We start from the raw sequence: 21,405 nt of genomic DNA, 5'->3' as shown, positions 1-21,405 counted from the left end.
CGACTAGTAGCGACCCCACGGACTGCAGCCGACCAGGCTCCTCCATCCATGGGATTTTCTAGGCAAGAGTACTGGAGTGGCTTGCCACTGCAGTGAGAAGCCTAGGCACTGCAATTAAAGAGTAGCCTCTGCTCACCATAAGTATAAAAAAGCCCAAACAACAAAGACCCAGCACAGCCCAAATAAAGCAAACAGAACCCAACAGCATGTTACCTTGGTGTCATAGCAACCTCCAGGACTCGGACTGTGTGAGTTTAGGTCCTCACGGCAGCAGATGGTGTTGCAGGGATCACCCTTGCTATAAGGGTCCTCCTTGTAATCTAGGGAACAGTGATGGGACAGAGTGAGCACTGGCCATTCCGAAGTGCATTTTTTCCACAGTAAGCTGTGTGGCCCTACTCAAGCCTAGGTGTCCAGAGCATACACCCCAGAGGCCTCCTCTGCCCAGCCTGCTCCCACATACGGAAGGCCCCTGTGGCTTGTACAGGGAGGAGGCAACCTCAAGCCCCGACTCCAGGCTCAGCCTGCGCTCACAAACCTTCACAGTGATGACTGGACAGAAGAGAAATAACAGAGCACAAGTGTGTGTCCAATTTTTTTTAACAAAACAAATACGAATCTGACTTTGATACTGTTCATCAAAAATAAAGTGTTTACAGGTAATTTTTGTTTTAGTAGCTGCTTTTGTCCTTGGAAGGAAATCTGTGTTTGGGATGATAGGGTAAAAAGGAAAAAAAAAGTTACCCCTCTATGGATTATTTCTTTTGTGTTTTACATAAAAATTTTTTCAATTAAATCCATAGAATCTTCTTCCCTATCATTTTTATAAAGAACAAAATTCTATTTGTTCAGTATATAATATGCATAGTATCAACTGAATACTAAATAATTCAATAACTTCTAGACTGCCTTCTAGTACAAAGGTGATAAACTTACATGGATTCTTTATCCATGGGGAAGAAAAGGAGTTTTGAAAAATGATTCTTGATAAATGTGCTACGTACTGTTGTATCGCATGATATATTTCATGGATTCCATATCAGTCACTTTTCCTTGGTCACGCCGGAAGATTTTAGCTCGGGAAGCCAGATCATAAGAGTAGTCCAAACCCAGCTTCTTGACCAGTATTGGATAGCCACTCCAGTTGTAAACTTTTTCATGGAAAGGAATGTTGTAGGAGGGCCAATATCCTGATTTGGAGTGGGAGGGAGAGAAGGGTGGGATTGACAGGGAGGAAGACAGAAGAGAGAGGAAACAAAAGAAGTGTCATGAACGGTACTTTCTTTTGAACATTGACACAGCTGTGTAATTACAAAGTAATATTACACACAAAATAATGGATGTGAACCCTGGTAATAACGCAGATCCTTAGAAATTTACAGAACCAGTATAGTCTAGATTATTCCATTAGGGGGAGAAGAGCATCAGAATTCTTTGGTTTTTCATCCCAAATTCTTAAAGCAATCTATTAAGCAGAAGAAAACCTGACTTCTAGGCTCAGAGTTGAATAATTAGGCCTTTGTCAGTTAACCTCATTTCTGCCCCTTCTTTTTTTTTTTTTAAGTAGGAAGAGGGAAAGGAAAAGTTATATTGTGAAGGGATTGGAGATGATCTTAAGATTCCAGTAGACTTTTAACTCCTCTGACCCTAAACATTCATAAGGCTCATCTTCATTCAGAGCTTCACAGTGTGCCAGCCCTTCGTCACTAGGCATCAAACGTGACACAACTTTAATAAAATCGCCATTTCAGGAACATCTGAGATTACAGTAGCCTGGGGTATTGCTGCAGGACTGTCAGCCAAGGTAGGGCCACCTTCACCATTCAGGGTTTAACCTCCACTCCCATCTTCTCTTGGCCCTTGTCTGCCTTCCTTTCTCCTTACTATTTTATAGGATCCGCTGCTCGGGGCAAAGTTATCAGGACAAAACAAATGAGAAAACGTTCAACCTCACTGGTTCTGGGGCGTGGACCCAGCATCAGGGTGAAGGGAGACAAAAACAATGTTGAAAGTACGGGCTAAAAATCACATTTATTACTGCAGTATAACTAGGTAATTCAGATGTGAGAGCTAGACTGCCTGGCTTTTAAGCCTGGTCCTGCCATTACTAGGTATGTGACCTTACAGAAGTTACTTAACCTCTCTGTGGCTCACGTCTTCATCTGTAAAATGTGAACAATGATGTCTTACCTCACAAGGATCGCTGCTGTGAACATTCAGTGAGTTCAAATGGATGGCAGAGCTTACAACAGGGTCTGGTACTTTGTAAGCACTGGATGAACATAAACTATTACAGTTCTCTACGTGGATAGCTCAAGTGAATAATAAAAATGGTTGCTCTTTACATTTTCATAAAGCTTTATGATTAAAAAAGCATTTAAAAAGAGTAGCTTGTATGCTGCTACTAAGTCACTTCAGTCGTGTCCGACTCTGTGTGACCCCATAGACGGAAGCCCACCAGGCTCCCCCATCCCTGGGATTCTCCAGGCAAGAACACTGGAGTGGGTTGCCATTTCCTTCTCCAATGCATGAAAGTGAAAAGTGAAAGTTAAGTCGCTCACTCGTGTCCGACCCTTAGCAACCCCACGGACTGCAGCCTACCAGGCTCCTCCATCCATGGGATTTTCCAGGCAAGAGTACTGGAGTGGCTTGCCATTGCCTTCTCCGGTAGCTTGTATAGGGTTAACCAAAAAGTTTCTTCAGGTTTTTCCATCACATTGTATGGAAGACCCTGAACGAACTTTTTGGCCAACCCAATATAGTGTCAGAACCACCTGCTGATGTATAAATATTACCAGCCTTCCTTCTAAAGGAAGAAGCAGAGGTTCAGAGAGGCTGAATGCCTTCTTTCTGACTAAAAGCACCTAGGACTTCTATCGATATATCACTACAGGTTCTAAATACTGGGTTTGTGGGGTTTTTTAAAAAATGGCCATACGATATCACTTAATTATTTGGGAAAATCGTATGTTTCTTCCTCAGCTTTTCTTCCCTTTCAGTAAGATTGTAAGAATACTACTTATCTGGAAATGTGTGTGTGTGCTCAGTCGCACAGTCATGTCCAACTCTTTGTGACCCCATGGGCTGTAGCCTGGCAGGCTCCTCTCTGCGTGGGATCTCCAGGCAAGGATACTGGAGTGGGTTGCCATTCCCTTCTCCAGAGGATCTTCCCGACCCAGGGATCGAACCCAACTCTCCTGTGCTCCAGCATTGGCAGGCAGATCCTTTACCACTGTGCCACCTGGGAAGCCCTTGGAAATACGTTATGAAGCTCAAACAAAAGAAAATAAATAAAAGACACATCAAGTATATAGTAGACACTCTGAATTTAAATGTGTTTTCTGCCTCTGGGGGGAAAATAAAACATAAAACCCCCCAAACTACAGACAGATCATCATCAATTTATTTAATACCAGGGTAGATTTCTTCATGGGATCTAAAATGGGATTGCAAAGAACCCAAATCCCATCATATCATCATCAGCAATCCAAAGAAGAAAAGGCCTGGGGTAACTAGTCCACTTTAACAAGCATCTCCCTCTTGAGGCTGGCTATCACTATCAGGCTCTTAAGAGCTGGATGGACCAGTCTTCAGAGTCAGATAGCTGGGTCCTCAGTTTTGAATTGTCGTGCTAACCAAGTAACCGCCTAGTGATCTGACTTCTCAGGTGGATTTCCCAAGAAGAAGTGGAGGTAGGTCCACTGCTTGGTAGCACCGGATCTTCTTGGCAACTGAGTTTCCACCTTAGTCAATTCTGTCTTACGCACATGGTGTGCATTTCACTGGCGGGAGCCACTGTGGAGTGAGGCATCTCCCCCTGGGTGTTATTACAATATGAATGTAAGGACCTGGGAAATGAAGGACCAGCTCTGATCCCCGGGATCCACACATTATCTTGATTCTGTACCTACTCCTCTCTCAGTGGACCTATTTCAACAGTTTCCTAATTCACCTCCTGTATTCTCTCTGTCCTTCAGTGTGTTCTCCCTTTTCAAAGGCTCCAGTTTTCTAAAGCAAGGTCCCCAACCTCTGGAATCTAATGCCTGATGATCTGAGGTGCAGCTGATGTAATAATAACAGAAATAAAGTGCATAATGAATATAATGCATTTGAATCACACCCAAACCCAAATCATCCCCACCCCCCGCCCCAGGCTGTAGAAGAATGGTCTTCCAAGAAACCAATCTCTGGTGCCAAAAAGGCTGGGGACTGATGCTCTAAAGGATAAAGGCTAAACTGCTCAGCGGGATCCAAGGGCTGTAGTTTTCCCATCACTACATTATCTTCCACATCACAGCGTCCTCTCCAGCCATCCTGGGCTAATACATTCTCCTTCATGCCACGGTCTCGTGTCTCTGTTTGATATGTCCCTTTGTCAAACTGCTGAGCTCCTTTCTCGCATGTCTCTTCATTGTTTCGGGAGTTGTTTGTCCACTGATCTCCAGTAGCATATTGAGCACCTACTGACCTGGGAAGTTCAACTTTCAGTGTCCTATCTTTTTGCCTTTTCATACTGTTCATGGGGTTCTCAAGGCAAGAATGCTGAAGTGCTCTGCCGTTCCCTTTCCCTTCTCCAGTGGACCACATTTTGTCAGAACTCTCCACCATGACCCGTACGACTTGGGTAGCCCTACACAGCATGGCTCATAGTTTCATTGAGTTAGACAAGGCTAATTTGTGGTCCATGTGATCAGTTTCATTAGTTTTCTATGACGGTGGTTTTCATTCTCTCTGCCCTCTGATGGATAAGGATAAGAAGCTTATAGAAGCTTCCTGATGGGAGAGACTGACTGAGGGGGAAACTGGGTCTTCTTCTGATCAGTGGGGCCATGCTCAGTAAATCTTTAATCCAAGTTTCTGTCGATGGCTGTGTTCCCTCCCTGTTGTTTGACCTGAGGCCAAACTATGGTGGAGAAAAAGGTCCGATGCATGCACTGCTGCAATCAGTGCCCCTGACCCTGCAGCAAGCCACCACCAACCCACGCCTCTGCTGGAGACTCCTGGACACTCAGGGGCAAGTCTGGGTCAGTCTCCTGTGGGGTCACTGCTCCTTTTTCCTAGGTCCTGGTGTACACAAGGTTTTGTTTGTGCCCTCCAAGAGTCTGTTTCCCCAGTCCTGTGTAAGTTCTGGTGGCTCTATAGTGAGGTTAATGGCGACCTCCTCCAAGATGGCTTATTCCATACCCAGGTCTGCTGCACCGAGTCCCTGCCCCTGTGGCAGGCCACTGCTGACCCGTACCTCCACAGGAGACAGACACTCAAAGGCAGGTCTAGCTCAGTCCCTGTGGGGTCTCTGGTGTGCACAATGTTTTGTTTGAGCCCTCCAATCAATGGAGAAGTAACTCCAGAAAGAATGAAGAGACAGAGCCAAAGCAAAAACAATGCCCAGTTGTGGATGTGACTGGTGATAGTAGTAAAGTCCGATGCTGCAAAGAACAATATTGCATAGGAACCTGGAATGTTAGGTCCGTGAATCAAGGTAAATTGGAAGTGGTCAAACAGAAGATGGAAGGAGTGAACATTGACATCTTAGGAATCAGTGAACTAAAACGGACTGGGATGGGTGAATTTACTCAGATGACCATTATATCTACTACTGTGGGCAAGAATCCCTTACAAGAAATGGAGTGGCCCTCATAGTCAACGAAAGAGTCCAAAATGCAGTACTTGGATGCAATCTCAAAAATGACAGAATAATCTCTGTTCGTTTCCAAGGCACACCATTCAATATCACACTAATCCAAGGCTATGCCCCAACCAGTAATGCTGAAGAAGCTGAAGTTGAATGGTTCCATGAAGACCTAGAAGACCTTCTAGAACTAACACACAAAAAAGATGTCCTTTTCATCATAGGGGACTGGAATACAAAAGTAGGAAGTCAAGAGATACCTGGAGTAACAGGCAAATTTGGCCTTGGAGTAAAAATGAAGCAGTGCAAAGGCTAACTGAGTTTTTCCAAGAGAATGTACTGTTCATAGCAAACACCCTTTTCCAACAACACAAGAGAAGACTTTACACATGGACATCACCAGATGGTCAATACGGAAATCAGATTGATTATCTTCTTTGCAGCCAAAGATGGAAAAGCTCTATACAGTCAACAAAAAAAAAGACTGGGAGCTGAGTGTGGCTCAGATCATGAACTCCTTATTGCAAATTCAGACTGAAATTGAAGAAAGTAGGGAATACCACTAGACCATTCGGGTATGACCTAAATCAAATTTCTTATGATTATACAGCGGAAGTGACAAACAGATTCAAGGGATTAGATCTGATAGAGTGCCTGAAGAACTATGGTCAGAGGTTTGTGACATTGTAGAGGAGGCAGTGCTCAAGACTATCCCCAAGAAAAAGAAATGGAAAAAGGCAATAGTTGTTTGAGGAGGCCTTACAAATAGCTAAGCAAAGAGAGGCCAAAGAGAAAGGAGAAAGAAAATATACTCATTTGAATGCAGAGTTCCAAAGAATAGAAAGGAGAGATAAGAAAGCCTTCCTAAGTGATCAATACAAAGAAATAGAGGAAAACAATAGAATGGAAGGGCTTCCCTGGTGGTTCAGAGGTTAAAGCGTCTGTCTCCAATGCGGGAGACCCAGGTTCGATCCCTGGGTTGGGAAGATCCCCTGGAGAAGGAAACGTTAACCCACTCCAGTATTCTTGCCTGGAGAATCCCATGGACGGAGAAGCCTGGTAGGCTACAGTCCACGGGGTCACAAAGAGTCGGACACGACTGAGCGACGGGACGGAACGGACGGAATAGAATGGAAAAGACTAGAGATCTCTTTAAGAAAATTAGAGATACCAAGGGAACATTTCATGCAAAGATGGGCTTGATAAAGGACAGAAACGGTATGAACCTAACAGAAGCAGAAGACATTAAAAAGAAGTGGCAAGAATACACAGAAGCACTATACAAAAAAGATCTTCATGACCCAGATCACATGATGGTGTGATCACTTACCTAGAGCCAGACATCCTGTAATGCGAAGTCAAGTAGGCCTTAGGAAGCATCACTATGAACAAAGCTAGTGGAGGTGATAGAATTCCAGTTGAGCTATTTCAAATCCTAAAAGATGATGCTGTGAAAGTGCTACACTCAATATGCCAGCAAATTTGGAAAACTCAGCAGTGGCCACAGGACTGGAAAAAGTCAGTTTTCATTACAATCCCAAAGAAAGGCAATGCCAAAGAATGTTCAAACTACCGCATAATTGCACTTGTCTCACACACTAGCAAGTAATACTCAAAATTCTCCAAGCCAGGCTTCAACAGTACGTGAACCGAGAACTTCCAGATGTTCAAGCTGGATTTAGAAAAGGCAGAGGAACCAGAGATCAAATTGCCAACATTTGTTGGATCATTGAAAAAGGAAGAGAGTTCCAGAAAAACATCTACTTCAGCTTTATTGACTACAAAGCCTTTGACTGTGTGGATCACAACAAACTGTGAAAAATTCTTAAAGAGATGGGAATACCAGACTTCCTTTCCTGCCTCCTGAGAAATCTGTATGCAGGTCAAGAAGCAACAGTTAGAACTGGACATGGAACAACAGACTGGTTCCAAATCGGGAAAGGAGTACATCAAGGTTGTATATTGTCACCCTGCTTATTTAAATCATGTGCAGAGTACATCATGTGAAATGCCAGGCTGGATGAAGCACAAACTGGAATCGAGATTTCAGAGAGAAATATCAGTGACCTCAGATATGCAGATGACACCACCCTCATGGCAGAAAGTGAAGAACTAAAGATCCTCTTGATGAAAGTAAAAGAGGAGAGTGAAAAAGTTGGCTTAGAACTCAACATTCAGAAAACTAAGATCATGGCATCTGGTCCCATCCCTTCAATGGCAGATAGATGGGGAAACAATGGAAACAGTGAGAGACTTTATTTTTGGGCTCCAAAATCACTGCAGATGGTGACTGCAGCTTTGAAATTAAAAGATGCTTGCTCCTTGGAAGAAATGCTATGACCAACCTAGACAGCATATTAAAAATTAGAGACATTACTTTGCAACAAAGGTCCATCTAGTCAAAGCTGTGGTTTTTCCAGTAGTCATGTATGGATGTGAGAGTTGGACCATAAGAAAGCTGAGCATTGAAGAATTAATGCTTTTGAACTGTGGTGTTGGAGAAGACTCTTGAGAGTCCTTTGGACTGCAAGGAAATCAAATTAGTCAATCCTAAAGGAAATCAGTCCTGAATATTCATTGGAAGGACTGATGCTGAGGCTCCAATACTTTGGCCACCTGATGCAAAGAACTGACTCACTGGAAAAGACCCTGATGCTGGGAAAGATTGAAGGCCTGAGGAGAAGGGGATGATAGAGGATGAGATGGTTGGATGGCATCATCAACTCGATGGACATGAGTTTACATAAGCTCTGGGAGTTGATGATGGACAGAGAAGCCTGGTGTGCCTCAGTCCCTGGGGTTGCAAAAACTTGGACACGACTGAGCGACTGAACTGAACCTTCTAGCCTGTAAATTTCCACCCAGACATCATCTTCTCTTTCATTTATTCAACAAATATCCAGTGAGGACTTGCTGTGTGTGCTGAGCACTATGTTCAATGCAAGATGCTAGGACTTGCTATGGACTGGTAATATGCTTTAGAATCAATAGAAATTATCTCAATTCATTTTCATAAAACCTGGTGAAATTGCAAAGGTGGGCTTCCCAGGTGGCGCTAGTGGTAAAGAACCCATCCATCTGCCAATGCAGGAGACTTAAGAGTCTCTGGTTCAATCCCTGGGTCAGGAAGATCCCCTGGAAGAGGGCATGACAACACACTCCAATATACTTAGTTGGAGAACCCTATGGACAGAGCCTGGCAGGCAGGCTACAGCCCCTAGGGTCACAAAGAACTGGACATGACTGAAGTGAAGTGGCTTTGCACACACGCACACACATGTAAGAGTACACTGTCATGGGACTTCCCTGGTGGTTCAGTGGTTAAGACTCCACTCACTGAGGGGTACAGGTTCAATTCATCCCTGGTCGGGGAACTGAGATCCCTTATGCTGCATGGTGCAGCCAAAAGAAGTATTAATTGAGCTGCTACTCTGTACTAGGAAAAATCATGACTGTGACTTAACCAGTGCATGCAACAGAGGTCATAAACAAATAGTACAAAAAACTTTTTTTTTTAAATAAATAGTACAAAAAAGAGTACATTGACATGTAAGAGTTTGAGGTGTAAGTTTTACATGTGCTGAACCTTGTCATTCTTTCCCTGTGTGACAAGCAACGGCATTCCCATCCCTGCATCCCCACCATACACACCCCCCATCGTACACTCACACACCACATATTATCCATCATAAATCTGTGCTCACACACACACTCATCAGACTTCTAGCATGAAGAAAGTACCTCTCCGCAGAATAGCAGTTTGTTCAGAATATTCTACACATGTAGGAATTTGCTCCACAATGTACAGAGTGCCTTCGTCAAGGCTGTGGTTCAGATTTACCTTCTTCAGGTCCAGGACCATGTACTGATTGTTATATGTGCCTGAAGCAGAGAAGACATGAAGACAGGGCGTGCTGGTTAACTCAAAATCTAAAAAAAAAAACGTACATGCCTAAACGTTATTCTGAAGGGGCACTTACCAGAGTTGTATTTTGAAAAGACCTCTGCCCACTGCTTGCCGTTATTAGCCATCATATTGGCCACCCGGACTCTTTGCCAGGCCAGGAGAGACTGGGGTACCACGTGCTGCAGTAGGGTTTTATTATATATGCTGTTTGTGGTCTGCAGCAATACCAAACCACTGCTAAGAAGGTAAAAGTCGTCCAGAGACTCCAAAAATCCTACAGGAAACATGAATATATGAATCAGCATACATATATGCAAAATATCAAACCGTCATTATTAACGTAGAGCTTCTCATATACAGTGCATTTTGCAGAGTATAAGTTATTATTTCTTTTGGGGTTTTTTTAAAAATTTATAAGTGGAGGATAATTGCTTTACAGTGTTGTTGGTTTCTGCCATACATCAGCATGAATAAGCCATCGGTATACACAGGTCCCCTCCTTATTGAACTTCCCTCCTACCATCCACCCCATCCCACCCCTCCAGGTTGTTACAGAGCACCAGGCTGAGCTCCCTGCATCACATGCCAGATTCCCACCGGCTATATATTTCACATATAACATGTATATATTTCAGGGCTACTCTCTCAATTCATCCCACCATCTCCTTCCCCCGCTGTGTCCACAAGTCTTTTCTCTGTCTGCGACTCCATTCCTGCCCTGAAAATAGGCTCATCAGTACCATTTTTCCTGATTCTATATATGTGTGTTAATATACAGTATTTGTGTTTCTCAGACTTACTTCACTGTTTACAACAAGCTCTAGGGTATCAGTTACCATTACCCTCTCCCAGCTTTGGTTCACCTCTGTAGCAGGTGCCAGTGAACCTCCATCCCTGGGTTCTCCTTTGAAAATTTTTGATTTTATGATTTGACAAAAATACATTAAATCAGGAACCAGACCTAAGGATGCATGATTGACCAGCAAAGTATGAAATGAATTTTAATGACTATTCATTCACCACTTGGGCTGGAGTCATTTTGCAGTGTTTCATCTGAACAACCATACTGGCAGCCTTGAGCAAGCTCTCTAATAGAAAATCTCCACAGGATGGAAAGCTTTTTTTCTTGCCTGATACTCTTGCTAATTCACTCCTTACTGTAGCAGCCTCAATGGACACAAGAGGGCAGGCATTCTTTAATAAGTATAAGTAAGTGACTAATACTAACATGAAAGGAATAGTCTTTCATTCAAGAGCAAGACTGTTTATAGAAGACCAAAAAAAAAAAAAGCAGTCCATCCAGAGTTCTGGAACAAAGAAGATAAACTGTCTTATAAAAAACTTTAGTCAAGGAGTCTAATTTTATAATTTCAAGTTTAAAGTTAAAGAAAGGAAAAGGCCCAGGGAAGGGCCTTTTCAGGGCAAAGTCCTGAAATATTGCATTATAAGAGAAACAAGTGTTCTTTGAACATGTAAAATTATATTCTTGCTCTAATCTGTCACTAGCAACTTTGGAAGGCACACGATGTTAGATAAGGATAGAGTGAAACACTCCGGGATGAAAGCCAGCTGGCAAATTACATTTCATAGTAAGTTTCTTACTAAATTTAATTAACAGACAAAAGAGAACAGTTACAGTTAATAAAGCATCTTCCAGGACTTAGAAAATAACCACCTGAGGTCTTCCCTGGTGGCACAGTGGATAAGAATCTGCCTGCCAATGCAGGGGACACGGATCAGGTCCAGCAAGATTCCACATGCCGTGGGGCAACTAAGCCTGTGCACCCTAAAGCCTGTACTCTGCAACAAGAAAAGCCACTGCAATGAGAAGCCCTTGCACCACAAGGAACAGCAGTCCCAGCTCGCTACAACTAGAGAAAGCCTGCACAAAGCAACCAAGATCCAGTGCAGAAAAAAATAAATCAGTAAAATCTTTTAAAAAATGGACTTTCAGAAGGTTTTTTTTTTTTTAAATAGCCACTTGAATTATAAACAATGACCACTCTCTAATTCTATTTAAATCTATTGCTTAGCACAACCCAGAAGAGTTGATCCTTATTATCCTACCAAGTGTATTTAAAATGTGCCCCGTTTGGAAGAGTGACATCAGCGTCACAGGGGTATGAGACACTCCCTTTATCTCTCCCCCTCAATCTACAACCAGTAAAACCAGTAAAGCATCCATAACTCAACAAAGGTGACTCTGCCCCCACACAGCAGGATGCTGGAGAATTCCACACATCTGTTATTTGAAGGTGGGTGGACTGGACCTCATGGACGAGGAAGAACCAGAGGAACAATGAAGGTAGGACCTGTAGTCCTGAACCCCTGGCCACAATAGCTGGGCCCAGAGCCCAGGAGAAGCCCGTAACAGGTGGCACACAGGAGTCTGGTGGCCTGGTCACAGCACCCCAAGCCAACAGGGAGCCGGAAGGCAGCGGCAGCAAGCCCTGCAACCCTGTTCCTCAAGCTACAGGGGCACCACGACTCAGCCTCCTCTATACCACAGCCTCCAGCAGCAGCACCCACAACCTCAGTCAAGGCAGAGACACCTGTGACCCCGGTTCCCATTCACCCTCTCCCTCCCCATACCCGGGGAACTTGCACACAGCCAAGGAACCTGCTATTTTGGTGCCCCAGGTGGCACTGCCAGCAGCACCAGCAGCAGCAAGGCACCAACAACACTGGTGACAAGGAGGGTCCAGGGCAACATCCCTGACAGAGACAGTAGAGGGTGGAAAGTGGCAGCTCTCAAGAATAACCAGAGGCAGTTCTGGGAAAAGAACCCCCACCACTCCCCGTAGCAAAAAAAGAAAAAAACCACAACAAAACCAACGTGCGCTATATCGCCACCTACTGGAAAGCAAAAGAAAGGCATCTAATTACTAAACATTGCAGGCGGATCCTTTACCAACTGAGCTATGAGGGAAGCCCCAATTACTAAACTACTGAACAGTTACTAAAGTGGGGGCGGGGGGGGGTAGTTTTACCTAAAGAAGAAATATTTGACACTTCAAGTTCACTGGATGAAGCACAAGCTGGAATCAAGATTGGCGAGAGAAATATCAACAACCTCAGATATGCAGATGACACACCCTTATGGCAGAAAGCGAAGAGGAACTAAAGAGCCTCTTGATGAAAGTGAAAGAGGAGAGTGAAAAAGTTGGCTTAAAACTCAACATTCAGAAAACTAAGATCATGGCATCCAATCCCATCGCTTCCTGGCAAATAGATGGGGAAACGATGGAAACAGTGAGAGATTTTATTTTCTTGGCCTCCAAAATCACTGCAGATGGTGACTGCAGCTTTAAAATTAAAAGACACTTGCTCTTTGGAAGAAATGCTATGACCAACCTAGACATTATATTAAAAAGCAGAGACATTACTTTGCCAACAAAGGTCCAGCTAGTCAAAGCTATGGTTTTTCCAGTAGTCATCTATGGATGTGAGAGTTGGACTTTAAAAAAAGCTGAGTGCCAAAGAATTGATGTTTTTGAACTGTGGTGTTGGAGAATACTCTTGAGAGTCCCCTGGACTGCAAAGAAATCCAACCAGTCAATCCTAAAGGAAATCAGTCCTGAATCTTCCTGAAGAAGATGCTGAAGCTGAAACTCCAATACTTAGGCCATCTGATGCGAAGAACTGACTCACTAGAAAACATTCTGATGCTGGGAAAGATTGAAGGCGGGAGGAGAGGGGGATGACAGAGGATGAGATGGTTGGATGGCATCACCGACTGGATGGACGTGAGTTTGAGCAAGCTCTGGGAGTTGGTGATGGACAGGGAAGCCTGGCATGTTGCAGTCCATGGGGTCGTAAAGAATTGGACACGAATGAGCAGCTGAACTGAACATTATATAAATTTTTGTATACATAAATGTTATATTTCTTCTCCTGTATACACTCCAGTGTGCTCATTCCCAAAATGCCCTCCCCCTGCCACCCTTCCCCTCTGGTTACCACTAATCTGTTCACTGTATCTATGTGTTTGTTTTTGTTTGGTTTTTTCATTTATTTTTTAATTTATTTTTGTATCCCACATATGAGTGAAATCATATGATATGTGTCTTTCTCCAGCTGACTTACTTCATTTAGCATAATACTTTCAAGGTTCCCAAATAGCCAAAACAATCTTGAGAAAGAGGAACAGAGCTAGAAGAATCATGCTCCCTGACTACAGACTATACTACAAAGTTACAGTCATAAAACAGTATGGAACTGGCACAAAAAAGACACATCAGTTGCTTAATTTCATAGACTTGTATGTCCAGTTTTTTCCCCAGGTTTGGTTAGTCCTCAACTGTTACTTCTTTCAATATACTCTCTTCACTGTCCCTTCTCCTTGCTGGGATACCCATTACCCTAATGATACATTTCCTAATGGAGTCAGATAGTTCTATAGGATTTTCTTTTTTGTAGACCTTAATTTCCTCTCTTCTATCTATATCATTTCTAGATTTGTCTTTGAATTCACTAATTCTCTCTTCCATGTGGTCTCCAGTATTTCCAGTGCTTTCTAATGCAGTCTTCATCTCATTTATAAGTTTCTTCAGCTCCAGAGTTTCTATTTGGTTCTATTTTCAAATTTCAGTTGGTATTCAGAAACTATCAATTTCTCTTTGGTATTCTTTCTGTTCATTAATTTTATTTTTGAGCTCACTGAATTGCCTTTCAAAGTTTTCTTGTAGCTCATTGGGTATCTTCAATGAGCTACATTGAATTTCTGAATTCTCTATCACTTCAGTTCAGTTCAGTTCAGTTCAGTCGCTCAGTCATGTCCGACTCTCCGCGACCCCATGAATCACAGCACACCAGGCCTCCCTGTCCATCACCAACTCCCAGAGTACACTCAAACTCATGTCCACAGAGTCGGTGATGCCATCCAGCCATCTCATTCTCCGTCGTCCCCTTCTCCTCCTGCCCCCAACCTTTCCCAGCATCAGAGTCTTTTCCAGTGAGTCAACTCGTCGCATGAGGTGGCCAAAGTATTGCAGTTTCAGCTTTAGCATCAGTCCTTCCAATGAACATCCAGGATTGATCTCCTTTAGAATGGACTGGTTGGATCTCCTTGCAGTATAAGGGACTCTCAAGAGTCTTCTCCAACACCACAGTTCAAAAGCATCGATTCTTCGGCGATCAGCCTTCTTCACAGTCCAACTCTCACATCCATACATGACCACGGGAAAAACCATTGCCTTGACTAGACGGACCTTGGTTGGCAAAGTAATGTCTCTGCTTTTTAATATACTATCAAGGTTGGTCATAACTTTCCTTCCAAGGAGCAAGCGTCTTTTAATTTCATGGCTGCAATCAGCGTCTGCAGTGATTTTGGAGCCCAAAAAACAGTCTGACACTGTTTCCACTGTTTTTCCATCTATTTCCCATGAAGTGATGGGACCAGATGCCATGATCTTTGTTTTCTGAATGTTGAGCTTCAAGCCAACCTTTTCACTCTCCTCTTTCACTTTCATCAAGAGGCTTTTGAGTTCATGTTATAAACCATTTAAAATTTAAAATGTGTTCATGTGCACATCACATGCATTAACTGCTCCAAAGCTTTTGAAACCAAAAGCCCCCGTGTCCTTGTCTTCTGAAATAAAATATTGACTCAAGAGTTAATCACTGAAAAATGTGAAGATGTAGAAAGAAAGAATAGCTGTTGGACTGGGGAACCGATAACAATTTAGGCTATAATTCTTCCAACACAGAAGAATCACTGAACTCCCAATTCCCTGAAAGACATATATAAAGGCCTGACACATACTCCTAAGTTGTCTTTACAAGAAGCAGACTCCCCTACCCTTCATCTGGAGAGATGAAAACGGCTGGCCACAAGGACAAAGACCCTCGACTGGTTGAAATCAGAAGACTGATGGTGCTTGAAGCTTCACCTTGATCCCAGCCAATCCAAGGACTATCAATTAGCTGATCATGCCCTGCTCCTCACACTATGAAACTCCTCATTACCCTCTTCAGGGTGGGTCATATAGTTTTGAGGGCATTAGCCCTCTGTGGCCCTCTTTGCCTGGCTAAGCAATAAAAGCTACTCTTTTCTACTTCACCCCAAACTCTGTCTCTGCATTTCTATTCAGCGCCAGTGAACAGAGGCTGAATTTCAGCAACACTCTGAAGACCAAAACCCTTCCTTCCTTCCAAAAGAGTAGACTCATTGTTGACCAAGGACACAAATGACATACAACTCAGGGTCAGACATGAGGATCATGATTGTAAAAATATCTGCTGCATGTCTTCACCCCTCGCTTTATCCATACTTAGCAATGGGACATTGCAGCATCTCCCAGCAAGAAGCATTGTCTGTTTCCCCACCCCTTAAATGTGAACTGTTTTGGCTTAACAAAAGGTGCTGGCCTAGGCCTCAAGAGACCTTGCACACTTCTCACTCTCTTATAACCCTATTACAGCTGAGAAAACTGGTGCAGCCTAGCCTAGTCTCTGGGATGGGAGGCAAAGTGCAGGAGGGCCAGCCTCTAGCTGGGCAGCCCCCAAAGTGTGACAGAGTTCATCCAAGATCAACAGAGCTGCCCACCCAACCCCAGCCAACCATGGGTGCATGGGTGTGCCCAGCTGAGACACTGTCCTCTACACTCAAAAGCAATACTAATCATGCATGTGTTTACAGCCCGAACATTTGGAGGTTCAGCAGTAGCCAGTATAATAATAGTAATCCAGTTACATAACGTAATTTGTTTTCAAATGTCTTACTGCCATTTGATTTTAACATAGATGGATGTGACACTTCGGAAATAGTTTTCTTTTTTAAAAGGTAAAAAACAAAGTAATGTCTTGGCACCATACTCACCTTTCTGCTCAGAATTTTCCCACGGCTAAAGAGGAACAATATCACTTCTCAGACCTTGGGGAAAGCAATCACCTATGCTAGGCTGTCTGATGTCTCAAAGCCTATCTGTTACTCATTAAAACTTTATTTAACACCTACTAGATTCCAAGCCGGAGAAGGCAATGGCAAGCCACTCCAGTACTCTTGCCTAGAAAATCCCATGGATGGAGGAGCCTTGTAGGCTGCAGTCCGTGGGGTCACTAGGGGTCGGACACGACTGAGCGACTTCACTTTCACTTTTCACTTTCACACATTGGAGAAGGAAATGGCAACCCACTCCGGTGTTCTTGCCTGGAGAATCCCAGGGACGGGGGAGCCTGGTAGGCTTCCATCTATGGGGTCACACAGAGTCGGACACGACTGAAGTGACTTAGCAGTAGCAGCAGATTCCAAGCACTGTGCAATGACCCCAACCTAGAGACTGTAGTAGAATTCCTGCAGCTTCTCTAAAAGTCACATGCCCAGAATGCTCTCCCTGCCCACCTCTGCTTCACTCTGAGTCTCCACCGGGTGCCCTGCACTAAGGTGACTGCAGCGGGAAAAACCTCTGCTTCTTCCCTGAGAAAAGGTGCTCTCCATGTCATCCCACAACATGACATCTTCCAGTCATTTGTTCTGTCTGCTCTACAATGGACCCAGTCTTCCTACCTTACAGAATGGCATTCATTTACTTCTCTTTCTGCCAAGAACCTAACTGGTACCAACCAATTTCCCCCTTCACTTTCCAGTAATTATTCTTCAATCAAGTATGGCTGGGTTTTTGTTTTTCAGCACATTTGTGCTTTACCCTGCAATAGGAATGTGAGCAATGAAAGATTCATACTATTAGATATTCAGGCACATGAAGACCATACTCTGGAGTCTGAATATCCTGAAGTAGCTCAAATAAAACAATAAGTATAATTCTTCAGTTCAGTTCAGTTCAGTTGCTCAGTCGTGTCCGACTCTCCGCGACCCCATGAATCACAGCACGCCAGGCCTCCCTGTCCATCACCAACTCCCAGAGTTCACTCAAACTCATGTCCACAGAGTCGGTGATGCCATCCAGCCATCTCATTCTCCGTCGTCCCCTTCTCCTCCCGCCCCCAACCTTTCCCAGCATCAGAGTCTTTTCCAGTGAGTCAACTCGTCGCATGAGGTGGCCAAAGTATTGCAGTTTCAGCTTTAGCATCAGTCCTTCCAATGAACATCCAGGATTGATCTCCTTTAGAATGGACTGGTTGGATCTCCTTGCAGTATAAGGGACTCTCAAGAGTCTTCTCCAACACCACAGTTCAAAAGCATCGATTCTTCGGCGATCAGCCTTCTTCACAGTCCAACTCTCACATCCATACATGACCACGGGAAAAACCATTGCCTTGACTAGACGGACCTTGGTTGGCAAAGTAATGTCTCTGCTTTTTAATATACTATCAAGGTTGGTCATAACTTTCCTTCCAAGGAGCAAGCGTCTTTTAATTTCATGGCTGCAATCAGCATCTGCAGTGATTTTGGAGCCCAAAAAAACAAAGTCTGACACTGTTTCCACTGTTTTTCCATCTATTTCCCATGAAGTGATGGGACCAGATGCCATGATCTTTGTTTTCTGAATGTTGAGCTTCAAGCCAACCTTTTCACTCTCCTCTTTCACTTTCATCAAGAGGCTTTTGAGTTCCTCTTCACTTTCTGCCATAAGGGTAGTGTCATCTGCATATCTGAGGTTATTGATATTTCTCCCAGCAATCTTGATTCCAGCTTGTGCTTCTTCCAGCCCAGCGTTCCTCATGATGTACTCTGCATATAAGTTAAATAAGCAAGGTGACAATATACAACCTTGACGTACACCTTTTCCTATTTGGAACCAGTCTGTTGTTCCATGTCCAGTTCTAACTGTTGCTTCCTGACCTGCATACAGGTTTCTCAAGAGGCAGGTCAGGTGGTCTGGTATTCCCATCTCTTTCAGAATGTTCCACAGTTTATTGTGATCCACACAATCAAAGGCTTTGGCATAGTCAATGAAGCAGAAATAGATGTTTTTCTGAAACTCTCTTGCTTTCTCTATGATCCAGCGGATGTTGGCAATTTGATCTCTGGTGCCTCTGCCTTTTCTAAAACCTGCTTGAACATCTGGGAGTTCACGGTTTACATACTGCTGAAGCCTGGCTTGGAGAATTTTGAGCATGACTTTACTAGCGTGTGAGATGAGTGCAATTGTCCGGTAGTTTGAGCATTCTTTGGCATTGCCTTTCTTTGGGATTGGAATGAAGACTGACCTCTTCCAGTCCTGTGGCCACTGCTGAGTTTTCCAAATCTGCTGGCATATTGAGTGCAGCACTTTCACAGCATCATCTTTCAAGACTTGAAATAGCTCAACTGGAATTCCATCACCTCCACTAGCTTTGTTCCTAGTGATGCTTTCTAAGGCCCACTTGACTTCACATTCCAAGATGTCTGGCTCTAGGTCAGTGATCACATTATCATGACTATCTTGGTCGTGAATATCTTTTTTGTACAGTTCTTCTGTGTATTCCGGCCACCTCTTCTTAATATCTTCTGCTTCTGTTAGGTCCTTACCATTTCTATCCTTTATCGAGCCCATCTTTGAATGAAATGTTCCCTTGGAATCTCTAATTTTCTTGAAGAGGTCTCTTGTTTTTCCTATTCTGTTGTTTTCCTCTATTTCCTTGCATTGATCACTGAGGAAGGCTTTCTTATCTCTCCTTGCTATTTTTTGGAACTCTGCATTCAGATGCTTATATCTTTCCTTTTCTCCTTTGCTTTTCGCCTCTCTTCTTTTCACAGCTATTTGTAAGGCCTCCTCAGACAGCCATTTTGCTCTTTTGCATTTCTTTTCCATGGGGATGGTCTTGGTCCCTGTCTCCTGTACAATGTCACGAACCTCCGTCCAGAGTTCATCAGGCACTCTATCAATCAGATCTAGTCCCTTGCGACGCGAGAGACGCCGGCCCCGGCGCAACGAACGACGCAAAGAGGTGCGGCCGTGAGGAGCTACCCCACGCCTGAGGCCAGGGCCGGCGGCGGAGAGGAGCTGCCCCACGTCCAACAGGCGGTGGCTGCGCGGGCGCAGGAGGGCAGAGAGGAGCTACTCCGCGTTCAAGGTCAGGAGGGGCGGCCTTGAGGAGATACCCCTCGTCCAAGGTAAGGTACAGCGGCTGCACTTTGCTGGAGCGGCTGTGAAGAGATTTTCCACGACCAAGGTAAGAGAAACCCAAATAAGACGGTAGGTATTGCTAGGGGGCACCAGAGGGCAGACAGACTGAAATCATAATCACAGGAAACTAGCCGATCTGATCACATGGACCACAGCCGAATGTGGTCCCCTGGAGAAGGGAATGGCAAACCACTTCAGTATACTTGCCTTGAGAACCCCATGAACAGTAACAAAGAGCAAAATGATAGGATACTGAATGAGGAATTCCCCAGGTCAGTAGGTGCCCAGTATGCTACTGGAGCTCAGTGGAGAACTAACTATAGAAGGAATGAAGGGATGGAGCAAAAGCAAAACCAATACCCAGTTGTGGATGTGACCAGTGATAGAAGCAAGGTCTGGTGCTGTAAAGAGCAATATTGCATAGGAACCTGGAATGTTAGGTCCATGAATCAAGGCAAATTGGAAATGGTCAAACAGGAGATGGCAAGAGTGAACGTCGACATTCTAGGAATCAGTGAATTAAAATGGACTGGAATGGGTGAATTTAACTCGGATGACCATTATATCTACTACTGTGGGCAGGAATCCCTTAGAAGAAATGGAGTAGCCATCATGGTCAACAAAAGAGTCTAAAATGCAGTACTTGGATGCAATCTTAAAAATGACAGGATGATTTCTATTCATTTCCAAGGCAAACCATTCAATATTACAGTAATCCAGGCCTATGCCCCAACCAGTAATGCTGAAGAAGCTGAAGTTAATCGGTTCTATGAAGACCTACAAGACCTTTTAGAACTAACACCCAAAAAAGATGTCCTTTTCATTATAGGGGACTGGAATGCAAAAGTAGGAAGTCAAGAAACACTTGGAGTAACAGGCAAATTTGGCCTTGGAGCACGGAATGAAGCAGGGAAAAGGCTAATAGAGTTTTGTCAAGAGAATGCACTGGTCATAGCAAACACCCTCTTCCAACAACACAAGAGAAGACTCTACACATGGACATCACCAGATGGTCAACACCGAAATCAGATTGATTATATTCTTTGCAACCAAAGATGGAGAAACTGTATACAGTTAGCGAAAACAAGACCAGGAGCTGACTGTGGCTCAGATCATGAACTCCTTATTGCGAAGTTCAGACTTAAATTGAAGAAAGTAGGGAAAACCACTAGACCATTCAGATATGACCTCAATCAAATCCCTTATGATTATACAGTGGAAGTATAATTCTTATTCTAAGATAATAATAATCTCTTGGGCCATAAAGATGTCTGAACACTGAAGAATTGATGCTTTTGAACTGTGGTGTTGGAGAAGACTCTTGAGAGTCCCTTGGACTGCAAGAAGATCAAACCAGTCAATCTTAAAGGAAATCAACCCTGAATATTCATTGGAAGGATGATGCTGAAGCTGAAGCTCCAAAACTTTGGCCACCTGATGTGAAGAGCCACCTCATTGTAAAAGACCCTGATGCTGGGAAAGACTGAAGGCAGAAGGTGAAGGGGATGACAGAGGATGAGATGGTTAGATAGCATGTCGCTGACTCAGGGACATGCGTTTGAGCAAACTTGGGGAGATAGTGAACAACAGGGAAGCCTGGCATGCTGCAGTCCATGGTATCACAGAGTTGGATACGACTTAGTGACTGAACAACAGCAAAGATTATACTGAGTAAATATGAAGAGGTGGGTATACATTTAATCAATGTTCAGTTATTATCCACATCAAAATTGTTTGCTTTTCTTCAGTAAGAAGTTATTTAGGTTATATTACTTGTTTACTGTTTCCTTTTCCATCTATCCCATAACATATAAGTTCCACCAGGGCAGGAAATTTTTCTGTCTTGTTCACTCCAGTGG

General features: G+C 43.7%; 1 protein-coding gene across 2 annotated transcripts in view; it reads right to left on the bottom strand.

Moving 5' to 3' along the window:
- The window catches only part of PLBD1 (phospholipase B domain containing 1), an 85,338-nt gene that overhangs the window by 4,470 nt on the left and 59,463 nt on the right, over nucleotides 1-21,405 (bottom strand). For both annotated transcript variants that reach the window (XM_088837305.1, XM_088837306.1), the window contains exons 7-10: nucleotides 9,610-9,810; nucleotides 9,371-9,511; nucleotides 1,005-1,190; nucleotides 214-320 (exon numbers count right to left, since the gene is read on the bottom strand). In XM_088837305.1, the coding sequence (XP_088693431.1) occupies nucleotides 214-320; nucleotides 1,005-1,190; nucleotides 9,371-9,511; nucleotides 9,610-9,810 (635 nt within the window). The remainder of the gene's footprint in view (nucleotides 1-213; nucleotides 321-1,004; nucleotides 1,191-9,370; nucleotides 9,512-9,609; nucleotides 9,811-21,405) is intronic.

This window comes from Moschus berezovskii, chromosome 6 (assembly GCF_049115385.1).
Source record: "Moschus berezovskii isolate FMDL1 chromosome 6, NW_MosBer_1.0, whole genome shotgun sequence".
NCBI classification, from domain to species: Eukaryota; Metazoa; Chordata; class Mammalia; order Artiodactyla; family Moschidae; genus Moschus; species Moschus berezovskii.
The sequence above is the reverse complement of the archived record's forward strand: the minus strand, read 5'-3'. Positions and strand labels throughout refer to the sequence as shown.